The sequence below is a fragment of the Podarcis muralis genome, chromosome 9 (assembly GCF_964188315.1).
Source record: "Podarcis muralis chromosome 9, rPodMur119.hap1.1, whole genome shotgun sequence".
In the NCBI taxonomy this organism is placed as follows: domain Eukaryota; kingdom Metazoa; phylum Chordata; class Lepidosauria; order Squamata; family Lacertidae; genus Podarcis; species Podarcis muralis.
In genome coordinates, this window is record NC_135663.1 from 4658858 (window position 1) to 4681113 (window position 22256).

At 48.7% G+C, this 22256-nt stretch overlaps 1 protein-coding gene across 2 annotated transcripts in view; it reads left to right on the forward strand.

Annotated features, from left to right (window-relative positions):
* Positions 1 to 9557, forward strand: part of ADAM33 (ADAM metallopeptidase domain 33) — an 87656-nt gene extending 78099 nt beyond the window's left edge. For both annotated transcript variants that reach the window (XM_028744300.2, XM_077933718.1), the window contains 3 exons: positions 1058 to 1221; positions 2706 to 2723; positions 5670 to 9557. In XM_028744300.2, coding sequence (XP_028600133.2) covers positions 1058 to 1221; positions 2706 to 2723; positions 5670 to 5721 — 234 coding nt within the window. In that variant the 3' untranslated portion in view covers positions 5722 to 9557. The remainder of the gene's footprint in view (positions 1 to 1057; positions 1222 to 2705; positions 2724 to 5669) is intronic.
* Positions 9558 to 22256: the final 12699 nt, after the last annotated feature.

A 22256-nucleotide genomic window follows, 5' to 3' on the forward strand; every position in this document is an offset into this window, starting at 1 on the left:
CTGCAGAAGAGAGTTTGAGTTCATCCCATATGGGGATGAGCCCATGTGCTGCTGGCTGAGAGCCAGCAGACAGCAAAATACATCAAATACACACCCATCTACCTGGTCACATGCAGGGGGAGGATGCTCCAGACAGGTGTGACATGAAGTCCTCCTGGCTGGAATAACATTCCCCTGTATGTCCACTCTGGGCAAACAGGAAGTGTCGTACTTGACTGATACAGTGATGTTACATCCCACACTAGTGATGATGGGCATTGTAACAGCTGGGGACCCAATTTTGGGAAACTGTGACCTAAAGGAAAAGTGGTTTTTTCTCACCAGGAGCTGGGGCGGTTTCCTGCTCAGACTGAGGAGCAACCTCTCAGTTCAGTGCTTTTATAGGACCTGGTAGGCAGGGATTGGTCCTCAAAGTCAGCTGATGGGATGTTTGGTTCACTGCTTGGATTACTTTTCATGACAATATGGAAGTTTATAAATTTTGCACCGCCCGGAGAAGGCGGATAGAGATTCTCCGTATTGTACTACACGAGGCAGCTAATGAAGCTGACAGTTGGAAGACTCAGGACAGATAAAACGCACAGCGTCATAGTAATAGAAGGGCAGTGTAGGAAGGGACTACAAGGCTCATCTAGTCCAACCCCTTGAAATGCAGAAATCTTTTTGTCCAACGTGGGATTCGAACCCATGAACCTGAGGTTAAGAGTCTCATGCTCTACCGACTGAGCTATTCCAGCAGTGCAAGGTCACTGCAGGAGGCAGTGATGGTCACTAACTTGGATGGCTTTAAAAAAGGGTTAGATATATTTATGGAGGAGAAGAGGGCTACTGATGGCTATTGGCCAGGCTGGCTATTCCTTGACTTCAACGCTTTTGAATGCTCGTTTCTGGGAACCACAGGAAGGGAGAGTTGCTCTTGTGGTCGAACCCTGCTTGCTGGTTTCCCACAGGCCTCTGGTTGGCCACTGTGAGAACAGGATTCTGAACTAGGTGGGGCATTGGCCTGATCCTGTCCTCTTCATTTGGCAGTCTCTGACCATGTTTCCTTCCCTGCTAGGTCGATCCAAAGCAGAGGCCGCCACGCCGGCCGCTCCCGGGGAACCCCCTCCTGGCTAAAGAACTGCCGCCCGCTCAGGGTCAGGCCTTGCTGGTCATGATGCCTCCAGCCAATACCAAGCCGGCAGGACTCAATGCCACGAGCCCCCTCTCCAGACCGCTGAAGTAAGTTTGTTTATCTATTAATTTGCTTAACACATTTGATCATTAGCACCTCTAAGTTACCAAAGAAGCCAGACAACAAGGATTGGAGTTACCACAGAAGTGGGGTGACGGGAGCAAGGAGGGGGCTTCTGTTGGAAGAATATAAGGTCAAGGTATATTGGCCAAACCTATTGGTGTTTCACAACTTTCTGACTAGTTGCAGGACCTTAGCCAGATCTAGCAGAGTAAACGCAGAATCCACAGAAGCAATTGGTGACTTGGCTGCAGACAGGATAGACAAAGCAGGAACCAGGAACTTGTAGTTAGGTGTTTATTATATACAGTGGACTATTTACAGGAACAGAACATAGATCTTTAGCTAGCTCTCTCTGACACGACTCACAACTCCTACACTGACACACAGAACTCTGAAATACTGAACTCTGAACTAACGCATTCCAGTTAGTAGGCCATTAATTATCACTCTCTTCAAAGAGCTTGACCAATCAGGGAGCTGTCTCCATGTCTCTGTTATCACCAGACAGACTTACTCCTTCAGATTGCCTTCTTGCTGTCTGCCAAACCTTAATTGACTCTGTGTGAGTAGCTGCACGTACACAGTTTCCCAACAAGGTAAAGGGACCCCTGACCATTATGTCCAGTCGTGGACGACTCTGCAGTTGCGGCACTCATCTCGCTTTATTGGCCGAGGGAGCCGGTGTACAGCTTCTGGATCATGTGGCCAGCATGACTAAGCTGCTTCTGGGGAACCAGAGCAGTGCACGGAAATGCCGTTTACCTTCCCGCCGGAGCGGTACCTATTTATCTACTTGCACTTTGACGTGCTTTCGAACTGCTAGGTTGGCAGGAGCAGGGACCGAGCAACGGGAGCTCACCCTGTCGCGGGGATTCGAACCGCCGACCTTCTGATCGGCAAGTCCTAGGCTCTGTGATTTACCCCACAGCACCACCCGTGTCCCGTTGGAAGAATATAGATGGGCAGAAACTGCAGTATCAAGCAATCATCTTGGGGTTCTGGCCAACTGTTTTCCCTGGAACCATGTCTGGGCTTAACAGTTCTCGTATCATTTTTAGGAATTCTGAAAGAAAGCATCTTGTGGGCTTTTCGCCTTGGCAGTTTGTGGTTTTGTGGTCTGTTGGAGACTCTGTTGGGGTTAAGCTCTGCACAGAAAACAGCTGTTTAGCAGAGTTGCCTTTACTAGGCAAATACCAACATTGACCACTTTCCATGCACACACTATTTGCAGGTGTTACAAGTCATCTCTCTCTGAGCCCAGAGAGGGTCTTTTGCTTCCAAGTCCTTGGTTCACTTGCTTGCAAAGTCCTATAACTGAGAGAGTGTTCTTGAGTTATGAAGTCTGGCAATTTTCCAACTCGAGACCAGGAAAGTTGGTAGAGTGCCTACCCCTGATATGGGTATAGCAGCAACAGAATCTGTTTCCAAACCATTAACGAAGACTCTTTGTTTTTTTCCCTCCACACAGGCCGGTGACACCTCAGAGGTGAGTAGGACCTTGCCCCTGCTGCTGTTGGAGGGAAACCCCATTTCCTGCCCTCCTGATGTTTGCTTCTGCTGCTTTTATTGTGCATTACGGAAGTCTTTTTCGTACGAGGGTCGAATTCCCTCATGTGAAACCTTCCAGGGGTCGCTTGCCCTGTGGTGGGTGGGGACCCTGGGAAAAGCGGGTGAGGCCTTCAGCGCCGTTGGACTACAACCCTGATAATTTATTTTATTCATTTTTTCATTAAGTTTCAATACCACCCTTCCTTTGAGGATCCTAGGGCAGTTTGGAGGATAAACGCACAAAAAGACATAATAATATAATAACAATACCTTTATTGACATAATAACAAATAAAACAATACAGCGAAACACTACAGAAAAGCCTTTGTTCTTGTGTTGCCATCCTCTGGACCTCATGGAGGAGGCACACGAAAAAGGGCCTCAAAAAATAAATAAATAAATAAATAAATAAATAAATAAATAAATAAATAAATAAATTTATACCCCGCGCTCCCCAGCCAAGACCGGGCTCAGGGCAGCTAACACCCAATATAAAAACAAATTGATTGAAATACAACTTAAATACAAGATTAAAATACAACGTTAACACATTAAAATACAGCCTCATTTCAATGAGGATTGCAGAGTCCAAGAGGTTCATATGGGGAGAGGTGGTCCTTGAGGCATTGTGGTCCTGAGCCATTTGAGGATTTATAGGTCAAAACCAGCACTTGGGGCCCAGAAACTAACTGGCAGCCGCTTAAGTCAGGTGTGGTATATTCAAACCCTGGTGAGTAACCTGGCTGCTGAATTCTGCATGGGCTGAAGCTTCTGAACCACCTTCAGAGGCAGCCCCACTGCAGTAATCTAACCTAGAGGTTACCAGGGCAATAGATGACAGAAGTTAGGCTACCCCTGTCCAGATGAGGGTGCAGCTAAAGACACAAGATTTACCCACACTGGAAGAGTGGCAGATGAAGGTGATGGACTATATGGAATTGGCGGAAATGACTGGCAGAATCCGAGACCGGGGAGAAGAGTCGGTGGAAGAAGATTGGAAGAAATTTAAAGACTACTTACAGAAATATTGCAAAATTAATGAATGTTAGAATGATGTTGGATTGAAATTAAGTGGTTTCTAGCTGTAATGGTATAAAAGAATATGAAAAAATGGTTTTTTAATAGGTAAAAATTTAATGCTATAATAATTTAAGATTAAAGATCAGGATAAAATAAAGAAGGAAAGGAATTGCTGAACTAATAAATTGAACTGGAATACAAAAAAGGGAGGTATGAGGAGGTCCGGGAAACAAGTAAATGAAAAATAAGCGATGAAAAGATTGAATTGTTTTTAACTATTTTTATTTTGTATTTTGTATTTTTTCTTTTTCATTTTGTAATATTGTAAAAACCTGAATAAAAAATTATATATAAAAAAAAGGGTGGAGCTGAGTCACCAGCTGAAGTTGATGGAAGGCACTCCGGGCCACTGCGGCTACCCTAGCCTCGAGCAACAGCAATGGACCCAAAAGTACCCTCAGTGGTGTGCAGTGAAATTTTTCGTAGGGGAACAGTTAGGGTTTTGGGAAGGAGGTGCCGGGCCTCTGACAGGTTGTAGTAGTAATGATGATGATAATAATAATAATAATAATAATAATAATAATAATAATGTTTATTATTTATACCCCGCCCATCTGGCTGGGTTTCCCCAGCCACTCTGGGCAGCTCCCAGTCGAGTGTTAAAAACAACACAGCATTCAATATTAAAAACTTCCCTAAACAGGGCTGCCTTCTAAAGATAAGATAGCTGCTTACTTCCTTCACATCTGCTGGGAGGGCATTCCACAGGACGGGCGCCACTACCGAGAAGGCCCTCTGCCTGGTTCCCTGTAACCTTGCTTCTCGCAGGGAGGGAACCGCCAGAAGGCCCTCAGCACTGGATCTCAGTGTCCGGTCTGAATGATGGGGGTGGAGACGCTCCTTCAGGTATACTGGACCGAGGCCATTTGGTAGTAAGTGAATAACAATGTAGGACAGTGATCCCGGATAATCTGACTGTTTCGCTGGAATCTTCAGCACAACCCATACATTAGAAAAATGCACAAGGAGCAATGGTCATGAGGATATGTAATATGTAGTATGTTATTCACTTACTACTTCGGCACCATGAACGCCTAAAAAGTTCTACCGCTTAGCCCACAGGATAGTATCTATTACTTTGTTTCAACTATACAGTGGTGCCTCGCAAGACGAAATTAATTCGTTCCGCGAGTTTTTTCGTCTTGCGATTTTTTCGTCTTGCGAAGCACGGTTTCGGAAAAGTTTTGGAAAAGCTTCAAAAATCACCAAAGTCTTCAAAAACCTCAAAAAAGGCTACCACACCGCGTGCTATGAGTTGCTCCTCAAAGTCAAGTCGCAACTGTATTAACAGTTTTAACAAAAAGGAAACAAACTTGCAAGACGTTTTCGTTTTGCGAAGCAAGCCCATAGGGAAAATCGTCTTGCGAAGCAACTCCAAAAACCAAAAACCCTTTCATCTTGTGAGTTTTCCGTCTTGCGAGGCATTCGTCTTGTGACGTACCACTGTAGACTTATTATACATCTATGGACTTTCAAAGATTGACAGACGTGTGTTCATTTGATTTCAAATATATTAGAGAATTTACAAGCGTACACATTTTGTTTTTGTTGCACTAAATCATGTATATTATGCAATAAGAATTGCAGCGCTTCTAGTATACTGCTCTTCATGTTGCTTGTGTTGTTTGCTGTGTTAAGTTTGCAACACAGGGGTTTGTTGTTCTCTGTTAGCCTAGATGCTGGGCTGCTTTCCCTCCCCCTGTAGCCTATCAGCTAACATGGCTTACTTGGGACTCTGCAGTTCATCTTTGTTCTCCTGGTATCTTCCTGACTTGTTGTTGACCATCTTCTTCTGCTTCTTTAGACCCGTTCCAGGCCTGAAAGTCCAGACAGCGTCCTTCCCTTTCAAGAAATGACAACTGTGGAAACGAGAGTCCCGGCTGACCCTCGTCAGGCTCCTCCTTCCTCATTTGCACTACTCCGGCCAACGCGGGGAATTTTTGCTACCAAAGACTGTTTGTTTTTGTTGTTTTTTTTAAAAGAGAGAAAATAGGAACTGTTTTCATCGATAACGAAGAAGGGAGGGGGTAGAGGCTGGGCCCAGGAAAAAAACACGGTACTTTTGTGTGATGGCTGGCTTTGGGGATTTGGGACAAAATAAGTGATTGGGGGAGAAGTTTCATGTTGACGTGCTCGCAGACCGCTGCCCATCAAGGACTTAACGTCTGCCTACCTCCGGAAGCAGGTTTTTGCACTGAGCCTAGTTCTGATCCACACCAACTGCCCGCAAGCTGTGGACTGCTGTTAGCTACCTCTGTGTTTTGCACAACCTCACGGGATGCACAACCTGTCTCTCTCTCACCGCTGGGATCTGAGTGCTGGACATCGTCCTCCTTACAGCTGGCGTTACAAAACTTTGGTGGGACTGTTTTCTAAAAAATGTATGGTGCCCTTGGGGCAAAGCAGCTGGGGCTGATGGGAGGTGTAGCTGGGGCTGATGGGAGGCACCAGGTTGGGAAAAGCTTATTAAAAATAATAATAATCCAGCTTCATGAGCTGGGTTTGAGTTTCGGCTGGCGCATGGTGCCGACGCCTGCCATTTTGTTCCACAGCTGGCTGCCAGGGCGTCCGCTTTCCAAGCAGAAAGTCCCAAGTTCAGTCCTGGACATCTCTGGGTTTTAAAAGGGAACAGGGCACAATGTGACTCTCCTCTACCTGAGCCGCTGGAGAATTGCTGCTGGCAGTCAGAACTGGTAATACTAAGCCAGACAGATTTATAACCTGACCTGGTATAGAGCAATTCTCAATGTTCCAGGCAGTGGTGAGACTTGTGGCGCTTATGGCAACGGTGAGTTGTGTGTCTCCCGTCGCAGAAGAGATAACACATGCAATCTCACAACCCACTAAGTGCAAATGCTAAGACCCAGAGCAAACCATGTGTTTGCCGCATGCTTGCCCACCTTGAAATAGCTACTAAAGGGCTGTCAAGCGTCACCTGGGGTAGTGGCATTTAAGGATGCTCTTGGCTTGCATCCCAGCTCCAAGCTCAGGAGAAGGGCAGGCGGTCTTCCATCTGGTTGTCCTGCACCTCCAAAGCCTGCCCACGCAGTCAAGGGTGACCCCCAGTTTGGAGGGAGTTGTGTGTGCACCATGCTCAGAGAGATGGCCCTCTGCCCTCTTGCCTTCTCAGGAAGTGTTGGGGGGGGGTCATTGTGCTCCCCAGAAAGGAGAGATTCATTTCCCCCACCCCTGGTCGTTTCTCACATTGGTTTCCTGAGCTGGAGACAACCTCTGTTTAGGTGCCTTTCAGTTAACAAGACAGAAAAAAAGGGAAAAGATGGAAAAGAAAAGCGCAAGATGGGTGATACGTTTTTTTGGTGCTCAAGTAGTTGATCCCAGGTCATCTTCCTCCACGAAGCATCCTTTGTCTCTCTGGGGTCTCCTCCGTCCATGGAAGGGATGAACTTATCCCTGAGTCTCAGGGCTTCACTGAGCCTGTCTCCAGCCCTAGGACTCCTCTCATAACAAAAATAGGAAAGACGACTCACTGAGACCGTGACGAGTGCCTTTCTCCTTCCAACCCACAACCGCAGTCAGTGTCCAACATCCTAGGGTCGGGGCCTGAGAATGTGACTTTTGGACAAATATGAAACCCCTCTCTGTGTTCAGAAGCATCAATGAGTTCTTGGTGGGAGCTGCAATGCCTTCTCCAGGGACTGACATTTTTTTCCCTGTGAAACCGTAGTGGGCGGGTGGTTTTTCTTTTCTTTTTGGGAATGACTCCGCCACATTGCTAAGAGGTCATTCCCCCTTGGGGTTTGCGGCTGGACCACTCATCTGGTCGAAGCTTGACATTGCCCTCTTCTTTGCTAAGCCAAGGCCTGCATTTCTGCTTTCGGTGCACGAGGGCGGAACTCAGAAAACTTAACCCTCTAAGAGCTTCGGGTTTTCTTAATTAAATAAAATGAAAGTTGATGGAACTCAGGATGCCGTAAGGAGGAGATTGCAATTCAAGGCCGATTCCACTCTTGACTCGTGTATTTTCTTTTGTTGTTGTTGTTTAGTCATTTAGTCGTGTCAGACTCTTCGTGACCCCCTGGACCAGAGCAGGCCAGGCCCTCCTGTCTTCCACTGCCTCCTGCAGTTTGGTCAAACTCATGCTGGTAGCTTCGAGAACACTGTCCAATCATCTCGTCCTCTGTCGTCCCCTTCTCCTTGTGCCCTCCATCTTTCCCAACATCAGGGTCTTTTCCAGGGAGTCTTCTCTTCTCACAAGGTGGCCAAAGTCTTGGAGCCTCAGCTTCACGATCTGTCCTTCCAGTGAGCACTCAGGGCTGATTTCCTTCAGAATGGAGAGGTTTGATCTTCTTGCAGTCCATGGGACTCTCAAGAGTCTCCTCCAGCACCAAAATTCAAAAGCATCAACTCTTCGGCGATCAGCCTTCTTTATGGTCCAGCTCTCACTTCCATACATCACTACTGGGAAAACCAGAGCTTTAACTATACGGACCTTTGTCGGCAAGGTGATGTCTCTGCTTTTTAAGATGCTGTCTAGGTTTGCCATTGCCTTTTTCCCAAGAAGCATCAATAATCAAGGTCTGCATGTGTACTGGTGAAACTCTGCAGTCTGCACATCCCAGTCCAAAGGCTTCACTACAGCACCTTCTGCAGTATTTTTAGGGAAACCCAAGGCAAACATCTCAGATTGTGCAGTGAACTTGCTTCAAGTGCAGAAGACAATGAATGGGGTTAGGGAACATAGCTGTCAACTTTCCCCTTTTCTTGTGAGGAATCCTATTCGGAATAAGGGAATTTCCCTTAAAAAAAAGGGAAAACGTTGACAGCTATGTCAGGGAGGGTGTTGCAAATGGTGAGATGTCAGTGCCTCGCACAGTTCCTGATTCCTCTCCCTGACCTTACAATCCTTCCCTCGCCCCTCCCACTGCCTTTCATATTGCTGGAAATCTCCAAAGGTTTTCTTCTTCTTTAATTACGGCTTTGCAGGTGTGCATCGTCGGCTTCAATGCAGTCCTCCCAGGGTGTGGGTTTCCCTCGTGTTCCTTCTGCAGTGCCTTCGCCAAAAGAGGTTCTCCTCCGTGGGCACCAAGGGGGCTGCAGGAGGCCCTGCCAAGATTGCACCCAGCTGGTGCACAATGGGAGTGGGAGGGCAGAGAGCAAGAAACTAACAGCTCTGGAAGGATAAGAGAAGCTGGACACAAATGCCACCAAAACTCCTTTTGACGTTCAGTGAGCTAGCCAAAGAATGAAGACATTGGGACAGTTCTGAGACTTGAAAGACTGGAATGCTCACAAGCACTGTGGTTGGAGAAGGTTGGGTGAGATTCTACTCCTGGATTCGAGGTGTCAGAGCAAATAACAGGCAGAACAAGTGTTGGTTTGCATGAAGGCAGGAAGGTAGGTGGGGGCTGGCCGAGGGTGGACTGAGCTTCGTGGGGCAGGGCCCCATTCACCCCCAATGCACACCAGCCTTCTGTTGCAACTTCTGGTGGTCTCTAGCCACAGTTGGCGTTTCAGATGAGCAAGCAGGATCTTGCCTTTGACGTGTGGTTCAAAGATGGCGAGTGGTCCTTCTCCTCTCTGTGTTCGGCGCTCCTGTAGGTCTGAAGCCGCGGTGTTTCTGCTATGCACCTTCCTGCAAAATGTTTGTGCCTTCAACATGAGGACTTTGGAACCCCCGTTTCCCTTCTGAAGGGTAACAAGGAAATAAAGGGCTTTTTCTTATTTAAATCTAGATGGGTGCGTGTGTGCCTCATTTTTTATGTAAAGTTTTAAAATCACAGTTATTACACCACCATCAAATGTTAAGTGCCATAAGTCATAACGACAGGTTCCAATACATTAAATCCTACCGCTATATATTAGAAAGATTAATTTAAAGCAAAATGCATTTTCTGGTGCTTGGTTTTTTTGGATATGGAGCAATAAGCCAAGCTTTCTGTAATCTTCTGCGAAGATATTTAGTGTGCTGGGCCCGGGGGTAACCCATGAGACGTGGTCCAGGACCGGTCCAGAATCCAAAGGTTGCACTGGGAGAGAGTCTGACAGGGCCAAGGCAGGACACGAGGCAGGAAACAAGGACAGCTACAGGATCTAGTAAACAGCAATGTTGCTCACGCAACCTGGGGCGGGGTCTGACAGCCTTTTATCTGTGATGGAGTAACGGCTGGTCCTGATCTCCCGGCGACTCACCTCCCTGTCTCACCCGAAGGTGAGCACTCCTCCTGCGAGTACTCGGGTCTCTCCTCCTCTGCAGCTCGGGAGAGGTCGGTGGGTTACTAGACCCAGAGGCCGCCTCAGCCTCCCCTGACCCAACTGGTAGTGGAGCAGCTGTAAGTGATGGCCCAGCTGGAGGCAACGAGGTCATCCCCGCATCTGGAGCCAGGGCAGGCTCAGGCCACTGACTTGGCCCAGCTGGTGCTTGTTGCAGGGGAACCTGTGCAGACTGGGGCTCTTCAGAATCAGGCCCCAGACCTGGTTCCAATGCCGCCTGAGGCAAAGGAAGCAGTGCAGACTGAGACTCCTCTGGTTCCAAGGCCGAGTCCCAGGCAATCACATTTGGAGGTCATCCTCTACAACAGGGGTCAGCAAACTACGGATCGTGGGCCAGATCCAGCCCAATTGCCCTCAGGATCTGGCCAGCGGACAGTCCGTGGATCGTGTGGATTCCTTCATTAATTTTTTTTGTTAATTTTTTCTTTGCACCACCATTTGGGGGGGGCTCCATTTCCCCCCTCCCTCTTACACGCCACAGCGTTTCCTCCCTCCCTCCTCCTAGCTTCTCCCTGCCCTGCCTAGAAGAGGAAGGGGGCTGGGCTGAGCTGGCTGAGTGCCATTTTGAGCAGCGCCTCTCTGGAGCCAGCCAGCCCTTTTGGGCTGCTCGTCCCTCCACTGCCGCCACCGCTAGTCTCTGCCACTTGCAAGGGCAAGCACAGGAGCCACGGTTGGGAGAGCGCACCACCTCTCCGGAGCCAGCCAGCCCTTGTGCCAGAAGCACTATAGGTAGGCAGGGGGAGGCAAGGGGCTGGGGGGGGGGGAAAAGGGGACAGAATGAAACCCCCTCCACTGTGTGTGTGTGCATGCACACATGCACGCGGTCCGACCCACCACAAAATCTGGGGGATGGTAAACCGGCCCCCTCCCAAAAAAGTTTGCTGACCCCTGATCTAAAAGGTAAAGGGACCCCTGACCATTAGGTCCAATCACGGACGACTCTGGGGTTGTGGCACTCATCTCGCTTTATTGGCCGAGGGAGCCGGCGTACAGCTTCCGGGTCATGCGGCCAGCATGACTAAGCCGCTTCTGGCGGACGAGAGCAGCGCACGGAAACGCCGTTTACCTTCCCGCCAGAGCGGTACCTATTTATCTACTTGCACTTTGACGTGCTTTCAAACTGCTAGGTTGGCAGGAGCAGGGACCGAGCAATGGGAGCTCACCCCGTAGTGGGGATTCGAACCGCCGACCTTCTGATCGGCAAGGCCTAGGCTCTGTGGTTTAACCCACAGCAATACCCACTTCCCATACCCCTGATGTACAAGTCTACAATTCTAAGATTCTATCCTGGCCGGCCAGATCACTGTCCAGTTCACTGTCCACTTGCTTATCTTAATGTGCAGCTGGCACCAGATGGCAGCAGAGTGCCATTGTCCCAGCCGAGCGCTTAAACCTGTGGCTGGGTCTCAAAGCGTTTGCCAGCCTTCCTCGGGGACTCAGTTCCCTTTGTGTGCAGTTTTCCACCCGTCTCATCTCCAAATCCTATTTAGATGGTCTTTGTCGTGAAACAAATCGAACATCTCTGGCGAGTTCTGGAGACCGTCTCCGTCTCCGGAGTCAATTTTCTTCAAAGCCTGCAGGGAGACAAAGAGGCCGTGGTTGGAGCTACAGCTGAAAGACTTCCTGTGGGGCGTCCGCTTCCCTGTCTGCCCCAAAGCGGACAAAGGAGGAGACCAGATCCCAACCAGCGCCAACCTATAGAGGGGGCAAAGGGCCCTAATGCCACTGCATGAAATGTAGGTGCTGATCTTGAGCTGTCTACCACTAGGGGACAGCACAATGCCCCAGATCAGAGGTTTACAACCGTTTTGGGTCCACGGCTCCCTTGCCCAGCTACATTCTTTCTGTGGCACCCCTGTGGGGCTCAGGAGCCCAGTTAGGTCACTCCTTGCCTGTGGAGCTGGCAGCCCCTCACCTTCACCCTTTTTTGAATACCCTCCCTTGTGAATAGAATAGAATAGAATAGAATAGAATAGAATAGAATAGAATAGAATAGAATAGAATAGAATAGAATTTATTATTTATACCCAGCCACTCTGGGCGGCTTCCAACAGAGTACTAAAATACAGTGGGCTGTTAAACATTAAAAGCTTCCCTGAACAGGGCTGCCTTCAGATGTCTTCTAAAAGTCTGGTAGTTGTTCTTCTCTTTGACATCTGGTGGGAGGACGTTCCACAAGGCGGGCGCCACCACCAAGAAGACCCTCTGTCTGGTTCTCTGTAACCTCACTTCTCGCAGCGAAGGAATCACCAGAAGGCCCTCGGCGCTGGACCTCAGTGTCTGGGCTGAAGGATGGAGGTGGTGACGCTCCTTCAGGTAACCTGGGCTGGGGCCTGGGAAGCACCCCCTGGCCAGCACCAGAGATGTCATTCACCTGGGGAGCTTATGGCCAGGGCTGCTGCAACAATCAGCTGTGCAAGCCTTGGGGTGGCAGAGATGCGAGAGAAAATCAGAGGAGAGAGAGAAGGAAAGAGTGTTGCCTGTGGCACCCCTGACCGGCATTCAAGGCACCCCAGGGTGCTACAGCACACTGGTTGAAAACCAATGCACTATTCTTTCCACAATATTATTTCCACAATATGAGATGGCATTTTGATGAGGGCAATGCCCTCAGGATGCTGCATTATTTGTTTGCTTGTTTAATTTGTATTCCGCCCTATATCTGCAGCTCACAGGGAGGTCCACAACATAAAATCGCAATATAAAAACACACAATAAAAACAAAAACAAGAAGAGCCCGATAATCCCCCCCCCCCAACACAGTTGAAAAGGGTATTAATCCCAAGGCCTGCTTTCTCTTGCTCCGGAGGGTAAGACTCGAACCCAAGGCTTCAAGTTACAAGAAAGGAGATTCCAACTAACAGCAGGAAGACGTTCCCTGTAACTTCGCTTCTTGCAATGAGGGAACCGCCAGAAGGATCTTGGAGTTGGTCCTCAGTGTCCGAGCTGAACGATGGGAGTGGAGACGCGCCTTCAGGTATACTGGGCCGAAACTGTTTAGGGCTTTAAAGGTCAGCACCAGCACTTTGAATTGTGCTCGGAAACGTACTGGGAGCCAATGCAGATCTCTCAGGACCGGTGTTATATGGGTTTCGTTGGCCACTTCCAGTCACCAGTCTACCTGCCGCATTCTGGAGTTTCCGAGTCACCAAAGGTAGCCCCACATAGAGTGCATTTCAGTAGTCCAAGTGGGAGATAACCAGAGCACGAACCACTCTGGAGAGACAGTCTGCGGGCAGGGAGGGTCTCATCCTGCGTACCAGATGGGGCTGGTAAACAGCTGCCCTTGACACAGAATTAACCTGCGCCTCCATGGACAGCTGTGAGTCCAAAATGACTCCCAGGCTGTGCACCTGGTCCTTCAGGGACACAGTGACCCCATTCAGAATCAGGGAGTCCCCCACACCAGCCCACCCCCTGTCCCCCCAAAACAGTACTTCTGTCTTATCAGGATTCAACCTCAATCTACCCCTAATAATAATAATAATAATAATAATAATAATTTATTTAAATCCCTTCCATTTGGCTAGGTTTTCCCCACCACTCTGGGCAGCTCCCAACAGAATTAACAACAACAACAACAACAACAACAACTCCTCATGTGTAGAGTAGACTGGAATGGATCAGGATGAGACAGTGTAGCCCCATTCCTCTTGTCTCCTGTGACTTGTCTCCCAATGTCCTGCAGTGGGTTGGACTAAATGACTCTTGGATATCCCTTCCCACTGTACAATTCTATGCCTTTCGCTCTTTTGTTTCCTCCTCCTCTGTCTGTCCTGTCTGGCTCCTTGATAAACCATTCCCCCCTTTTTTTAAAAAAAGAAAGGGGAGCCCTCCTGCTGAGTCTTTTCCTAGATTTCCCATTAGAGGCGATTTGCATGTTGCTGGAAAGACAAGTTTTGCTTATTAATCAGTGCTTAAGCAATTAAGTAATTACCACCAGCGCTGTTGCCAACCCCCCCCCCAAACCCTTCAATTGTTCGCTTTCTGGCCTCCACCCAGCGGTCGGCTGTAGCTGCAGCAGCACGAAACCCCAAGCAGCTGGCAGGCGGATGTCACAGCAATATAGGGGCAGTTGCATTTGTGTCTTGTGTGGCAAATGCCCGGCCCTCTTCCCTCAAGCCATTGACAGGGCTGGATCAGGCCCCAAGCACTGAAAAGAAGATGGTGCAGATTCTTCTTCTTTCTTCTTTGGCCATCACTCGTAGCCGAGTAGGATTGTCTTCCATGAACACGGTTTTAATAGTGAGTCCGTAAGTGACTGTGGTGGGATGCGGGTGGCACCGTGGGTTAAATCACAGAACCTAGGACTTGCCGATCAGAAGGTCGGCGGTTCAAATCCCTGCGACGGGGTGAGCTCCCGTTGCTCGGTCCCTGCTCCTGCCCACTTAGCAGTTCAAAAGCACGTCAAAGTGCAAGTAGATAAATAGGTACTGCTCTGGCGGGAAGGTAAACGGCGTTTCCGTGCGCTGCTCTGGTTCGCCAGAAGCAGCTTAGTCATGCTGGCCACATGACCCAGAAGCTGTACGCCGGCTCCCTCGGCCAGTAAAGCGAGATGAGCGCCGCAACCCCAGAGTCGGCCATGACTGGACCTAATGGTCAGGGGTCCTTTTACCTTTACCTTTAAGTGACTGTGGAGACCAATTCTGGATCCACATGTCCTTCCACAGTGGGTTTGTGAGCGGGAGCTGATCATGGTGAGGGTTTGCCAAACCCTCTTCCTGTTAGCACATTTCTCCCTTGCATCCTGAGTGTCTTCAAAGTCCATGACACCTTTGGTAAAGGCTGTTCTCCAACTGGAGCAGGCCAGTCTTTCCCAGTTGTTGGTGTTTATACTACATTTTGTAAGGTTTGTCTTGAGACAGTCTTTAAACCTCTTTTGTTGACCACCAGCATTTCTCTTTCCATTTTTAAGTTCGGAATAGATTAGTTGCTTTGGAAGACAATAATCAGGCATCCGCACAACATGATGGAGCAAAGATTACCAGTGTCAAAGCTATCTGCACATTCCTTATCTAGTAGCGCAACTGCATCTCACCCCAGAAGAGAACTTTGCTTTCCCCCAATTTCTAGAAAGGTAGCTCTGCTGGTCTACAGCTGCCAAACCAGTCAAGAGTCTTGAGGCATCTTAAATGGCACAAGAAATCTGCTGACAGGAGTCCACTTTCGGAGGTTGCGGTGCTCATCTCGCTTTACTGGCCGAGGGAGCCAGCGTACAGCTTCCGGGTCATGTGGCCAGCATGACTAAGCCGCTTCTGGCGAACCAGAGCAGCACACGGAAACACTGTTTACCTTCCCGCCAGAGCGGTACCTATTTATCTACTTGCACTTTGACGTGCTTTCGAACTGCTAGGTTGGCAGGAGCAGGGACCGAGCAACGGGAGCTCACCCCGTCGCAGGGATTCGAACCGCCGACCTTCTGATCGGCAAGGCCTAGGCTCTGTGGTTTAACCCACAGCACCACCCACATCCTGCTAAGGTTGTAGATATGTGTAAATAACACATCTCCATTTACCTGAAGGCTACAATTATACCTCGGGTTACAGACGCTTCAGGTTGCGTGTTTACGGGTTATGGATGCGCCGAAACCTAGAAGCACTGGAATGGGTTACTTCCGGGTTTCGGCGGTCATGCATGCACAGAAGCACTAAATCACACTTTACGCATGCGCAGAAGCGCTGTATCGCAACCCGCGTGTGCACAAATGCACCGCTGCGGGTTGATAATGCTGCGGGTTGCGAACGTGCATCCCGCATGGATCACGTTCACAACCCGAGCGCCCACTGCATCTGGTTCAATTAAGATAATAAGACTATTATCCCCATGGGATAGCTCAGTCTGGAGAGCATGGTATTCTTAACCTCAGGTTTGTGGGTTAAAAAGGTAAAGGTAAAGGTACCCCTGCCCATACGGGCCAGTCGTGTCTGACTCTAGGGTTGTGCGCTCATCTCACTCTAGAGGCCGGGGGCCAGCGCTGTCCGGAGACACTTCCGGGTCACGTGGCCAGTGTGACGAAGCTGCTCTGGCGAACCGGCACCAGCGCAGCACACGGAAACACCGTTTCCCTTCCCGCTATAAAGCGGTACCTATTTATCTACTTGTACTTAGGGGTGCTTTCGAACTGCTAGGTGGGCAGGAGCTGGGACCGAAAGACGGGAGCTCACCCCGCCCCGGGGATTCGAACCGCCGACCATGCGATCGGCAAGTCCTAGGCACTGAGGTTTTACCCACAGCGCCACCCGCGTCCCCTATGTGGGTTTGTGGGTTAGTTAATCATAATTAAGTGTAATGGGAAATTAAGAAATGCAGAATAAGTGATAAAGAACGGAAAATCATCAGAGGTGTTGACGGAAGTCAAAAATGTTGTATAAGATAAGAAGTTATGTTATATGACTGTTGGAAATTATATGTTATGGTAGAGCCATCTAGTCCAACCCCTTGCAATGCAGGAATATCTGTCCTGAATCTTCCAACGGCCCTGCATACTGCAAAATTCGGTTGCAGACCCCGATTGTTGTTGTTTTTTTGCCACCAAGGGAAGGGAAGAAAAAAAGAGTCACTTATAAAAGAGTCCAGAGAGCAGAGCTTGGAAGTGGTAATGGAGAAAAGATTTGCTGCAGGAAACTGCGTCTCATCCATTCATCACTTTTTATCTTTTTTTTTAAAAAAAAAACACCCACCCCAAAATTCCCACACAGTGCAATTGCTTTCCAGGCTTCTTTCAAAGGCTTTGGCAGCAGCAAAATCCCTGCTCCTGCACCCCCAGTGCTTGCCATTAACCGAAGAAGAGGAGGAGGGTGGAATTGAAAGCGCAGCTTGCGTTAATTCATGCCTTCAAAGTAATATACGGGAAACAGGGACACATAATATATATACGTGTGTACATAAATATACAACGTCCCTCCAAACATATGGCTCTGGAGCGCCGCTGTCGCTCCCCGTGTCGCCTCGAGCTTCTTCCTTGTCTCCTTAACTTGGGGGGAGCAGGAGGCAGGAGGGGAGAATTGCAAAGATATAAATGCCTTTCAACTCGCAGCACTGCGAGGTGCCAGAATGAGGTATCTGTGCGTGCATGTGCGAGAGACGTGGGAAATGGAAACCCCTTGGCTCGATTTAGTTTGGAGCGCATGGCAGGGTTGCTGGGTGAAACAGTTTTACCTCCTCCTTTTCTTCGGGATTGTAAAATCGCAGACTTGGAGGGGACCCCAAGGTATGGTTACAAGAATTTTTTCAATGAATCCAGGGACACTTCGTGACTCCCAAGCCTTCTCTGATCTTCTGCCCACTTCTCTCTTTGTTTTGACAGATCGGGAGAGGCTTGGGAATTGCGGCCGGCCATTGCCCAGTTTTTTTAAAAAATGTGTAATAATAATAATAATAATAATAATAATAATAATAATAATAATAATAATAATGTATTATTTATACCCCGCCCATCTGGCTGAGTTTCCCCAGCCACTCTGGGCGGCTCCCAATCGAGTGTTAAAAACAATACAGCATTAAATATTTAAAACTTCCCTAAACAGGGCTGCTTTCAGATGTCTTTTAAAGATAAGATAGCTGCTTATTTCCTTCACATCTGAAGGGAGGGTGTTCCACAGGGCGGGCGCCACTACTGAGAAGGCCTTCTGCCTGGTTCCCTGTAATTTTGCTTCTTGCAGGGAGGGAACCGCCAGAAGGCCCTCGGCACTGGATCTCAGTGTCTGGGCTGAATGATGGGGGTGGAGACGCTCCTTCAGGTATACAGGACTGAGGCCGTTTATGTTTCACAGGGTGCAAAAGAAGGGCTTTGCACCTTGCCTGGCGGAGAAACCGTGTGCCTTGCGCCCCTCCTGGGCAACGGCCAGCCGGCCGCAACTCCTGAGCCTCCCCTGATCTGTCAAAACAAAGGGTGAAGGGGGCAGGAAATCTGTACTGCCGGACGTCCCCGGTTCACCTTTGGCAGTGGCGGTGGCAGTGAGCAGCTCCTGAAGCCAGCCAGAGCCAACTGCGCTACCAGGCTGGCTGTGGGCTGCTGAGGCTGCCGCTTCCATGTTTCCTGGGGACAGATTTGCAAATCTGGGGACATTCCGGGGACGGAATTTGTCCGGGGACAGATTTGCAAATCCGGGGACTGTCCCTGGGAACCGGGGACGTCTGGTAACCCTACCCCAAAGGTCCTCTAGACCCCCCCTGAGATGCAGGAATCACAACTAAAGCATCCATGGCAGGTGGCCGTCCAACCTCTCTGAGGAAGGAGAATCTTCCACCTTCCAAGGGAGTCCGTTGCTCAGACAGAAATGCAGATCTCAGGCTGAACAAGGCCCCAAATTTTGTTTTGGGAACTAGCGCATAGCTTCCTTTTGAGAGCATTAGTGCAGGAAATGCCTTTTCCCACCCTTCCTCCCCCGTTGCTCAGGTTGTAGGGGTTACGCTTCTCAAGGATAACATGTGTGCTAAGGAATGAGTTAATTCTCTGTAAGTTGGTACGGAAGGTTATTTTCCCAGAATGCAGCTTCCGAGTATCTTATCTCAGCTGCCATGCAGAGTAGCGCTGGCCTGTATCAGAATCTCCAATGACAGCATTCTGTTGTGGAGAATGGTGGAGATAAATGCATTTATTTATTTGTCACTATTTTTATTTGTTAAATTTGTATCCCGCCCTTCGTCCGAATGTCACAGGGTGGTTCACAACATTGAAATGCGAAATGAGAACATGTAACAAACACTTACATGGTGCTGTGGGACGTGGGTGGCGTTGTGGTCTAAACCACTGAGCCTCTTGGGCTTGCTGATCGGAAGGTCGGCGGTTCAAATCCCCGCGACGGGGTGAGCTCCCGTTGCTCGGTCCCTGCCTCTGCCAACCTAGCAGTTCAAAAGCACAAAGTGCAAGTAGATAAATAGGTACCGCTCCGGCGGGAAGGTGAACGACGTTTCTGTGCACTGCTCTGGTTTGCCAGAAGCGGCTTAGTCCTGCTGGCCACATCACCCGAAAGCTGTACACCAGCTCCCTCAGCCAGTAAAGCGAGATGAGCGCCACAACCTGAGTTGTTCATGACTGGACCTAACAGTCAGGGGTCCCTTAACCTTTACTAACCAACAAAAGCCAACAAAACAAAACAAAACAAAACCAATAACCTGTTGGCATTTCTATTCCACCTTAAGGAACAGACATGGGATTGTTACGTGTCACATATCTGTTTATATTCCAGCATAGTATGCTGGGAACTTCCGTTGTGTGTATAGCTTTTGTTTTTAGCTGTTCTCTCTGAGACAACATGAGAGAGAGTTGACATGTGCTGATTTATGATTAATAAATCTGTAGTTATAATACGCTTCCACAAGCCTCACACCTATTCTGTTATTCTGTGTGTGCAGTTCGATCTGCTGATAGTGTGCCCTAGCTGAGTAAGCCCGGGTCGCTGATTTAGGTTGGAGCAGAGGCGATGGTTCTCGCAGCGGAATGGTTAGAAGGGAACGGCCCAGCTAGGGCTAGCCAGATGGCCTCCCGGTCCTCTGCATGCAGACGTAACCTCCCTCCCACAGATACATTTAAAAGACCATGGATTGTTTAACAGCAAATGGCCTGGTTTTGCCTGGCCCCTAAAGATGTGCAATGAAGGTACCAGGCAAGCCTCTCTGGGGAGAGTATTTTACAAGTGGGACTTTCGATACCACTGACCAAGAGAGTCTTCTGGAGCAGCAGTCTGGGTGGACTTGGGTACTTGGTTGGACGTTTTCAGAGAGTGTTGCTTGAGGTGTGCTCTTCAACCCCATGGAGCCTTCCATGTGGGGTTCCTCGGGGTTCAATTTGATCCCCTATGCTGTTTAACATCTACATGGAACTGCTAATAGGACAGCCACAATTCCCCAGGTTGGAGGAATGGTTGAAAAATGATTGTTGCAGACAGAACTAGGAAGCCTTGTGAAGAAGAAACAGAAGACTGAAGTTGCAGGACTTCAACAACTTTGAACTTACTGAGAACTTTAAGTCAGGTCTCTGAAAGCTGAAAACCCTCTCTGGGCTCAGAGAAAGGAGCTTTTAAATTTTTTTTTAAAGCAACTATGTATAGTGTGTGCATATGGTATTTTGTGTTTACTAAGTAAAACAACCTCTGGTACACTTTGTCTGCTGTGGGAAGTTTCATCGCTTTGCTGAACTTCTGACTGTGTGCAGTCACCCAACAGGTAATTGGGCACAAATATCTGATAAGGGGTTACCTTCAGGGTAAGTTGGACGTCCCATCAGGGACTGAATTGGGTGAGACAGATCTGAGCTATTGGGAGCCAACCATTTAGGTATTTTCTTGTGCCCACTCTGTTAAAAGGAACCTTTGCATTTAAAAGAGATCTTGAGCAGCTGAACGACACGTTCCCAAGATGGAGGGTGAGGGAACAGCTGCAGTCGCCTGTGGTTCCTGCGCAATGTTTGCCATCTTGCCAAAGGTTGCAGGCAGCTTTACCTGCAGCAATTGCATGTTGATTGCCCTCTTAAAAGACAAAGTCCAGCAACTGGAGGAACGTGTAGCTATGCTCCAAAGAATTAGAGAGCTGGAACTCTTCTTGGAAGCAACAGAGCACACCGTCTCCACCAAGGAAGAGACAGGGGACTCCCCTGAGAAGGTGGCTAGTTCACCAACACAGGAGCCAGATATATGGAGAAACGTGACTCAAAGAAGTAGGAGGCCCAGGTTCGCTTTGAGGTCCTTTCCCCTAGCATGGAAGACGAAGAGCAGACTCCATTTGAGGATCTCTCCCTCATTACAGTCGATCAGGTATATGAAGACGAGCAGCAAAGGCAGTCCTCAGGGAATGTCCAGGCGACCTTGGAACGGACAGCTCACAGAAGAACCCCGACCAGACCTAAGAGGAGGCGTGTAGTGGTGATAGGGGATTCCCTACTGAGGGGAACAGAAGCAGTGATCTGTGGGCCTGACAAGATGTCTCGGGAAGTGTGCTGTCTCCCCGGGGCTAAGATCCAAGATGTAACTGAACGACTGCAAGGAATCATAAAACCCACTGACAAATACCCCTTCCTCTTGGTTCATGTGGGAACCAATGACACTGCAAGCAATAGCCTCCAGAAGATCAAAAGAGATTACGAGGCTCTGGGCAGGAAATTGAAGCAATTAAATGCACAAATTGTCATCTCATCTGTCCTCCCAGTTGAACGACGTGGCCCAGGGAGAGGGAAAAATAGTGGAAGTGAACAGCTGGCTTCACAAATGGTGTAAACAGGAACGGTTTGGATTCTTAGATCACGGAATGCAGTTTCTTGAAGATGGACTTCTGGCAAGCGATGGGCTGCACCTCACAACGGTTGGGAGGAATGTTTTTGCAAAAAATCTCAGAAACCTCATCAGGAGGGCTTTAAACTGACTAATGTGGGGGAGGGAGACAGTGCTCCTGAAGGTAGGAGTCTATCAATTGATGAAGATGATCATCCAAATGTCATAGACCGAATGGAGCAAAGAGCATGCAGACCTAGTGGTGGGAGGAAAAAATCCTTAAATAAGAGACACGGGGGAATGATTAATGGACTTCAATGTCTGTACACTAATGCGCAAAGCATGGGAAATAAACAAGATGAGCTTGAGCTCCTGGTACAGCAAACTAAATATGACATAATAGGAATCACTGAAACCTGGTGGGATAAATCCCACGATTGGAATGTAATATTGGAGGGATACAATCTATTTCAAAGAAACAGACCAGACAAGAAAGGAGGAGGAGTGGCGTTATATGTCAGGGATGTGTATACCTGTGAAGAGATCCAAGATTTAGAACCTCAAAGCCAAAGTGAGAGCATTTGGGTCAAAATTAAGGGAGAGAAGAATAACAGTGACCTCATTGTGGGAGTTTACTATAGATCCCCAAGCCAAACGGAGGACATAGATGATGCCTTCCTGGAACAGATGGCCAAGCATGCAAAAGGATAGGAGATAGTAGTAATGGGGGACTTCAATTACCCGGATATTTGTTGGATGTCAAACTCAGCCAAGAGCATAAGGTCAAACAGATTCCTCACTGCCCTTGCAGACAACTTCATTGTCCAGAAAGTGGGAGAAGCAACAAGAGGAACAGCCATTTTAGATCTGGTCCTAACCAATGTTGATGACCTGGTTAGTGGGGTAGAAGTGGAAGGATCATTAGGCGCGAGTGATCATGCTCTTCTGAAGTT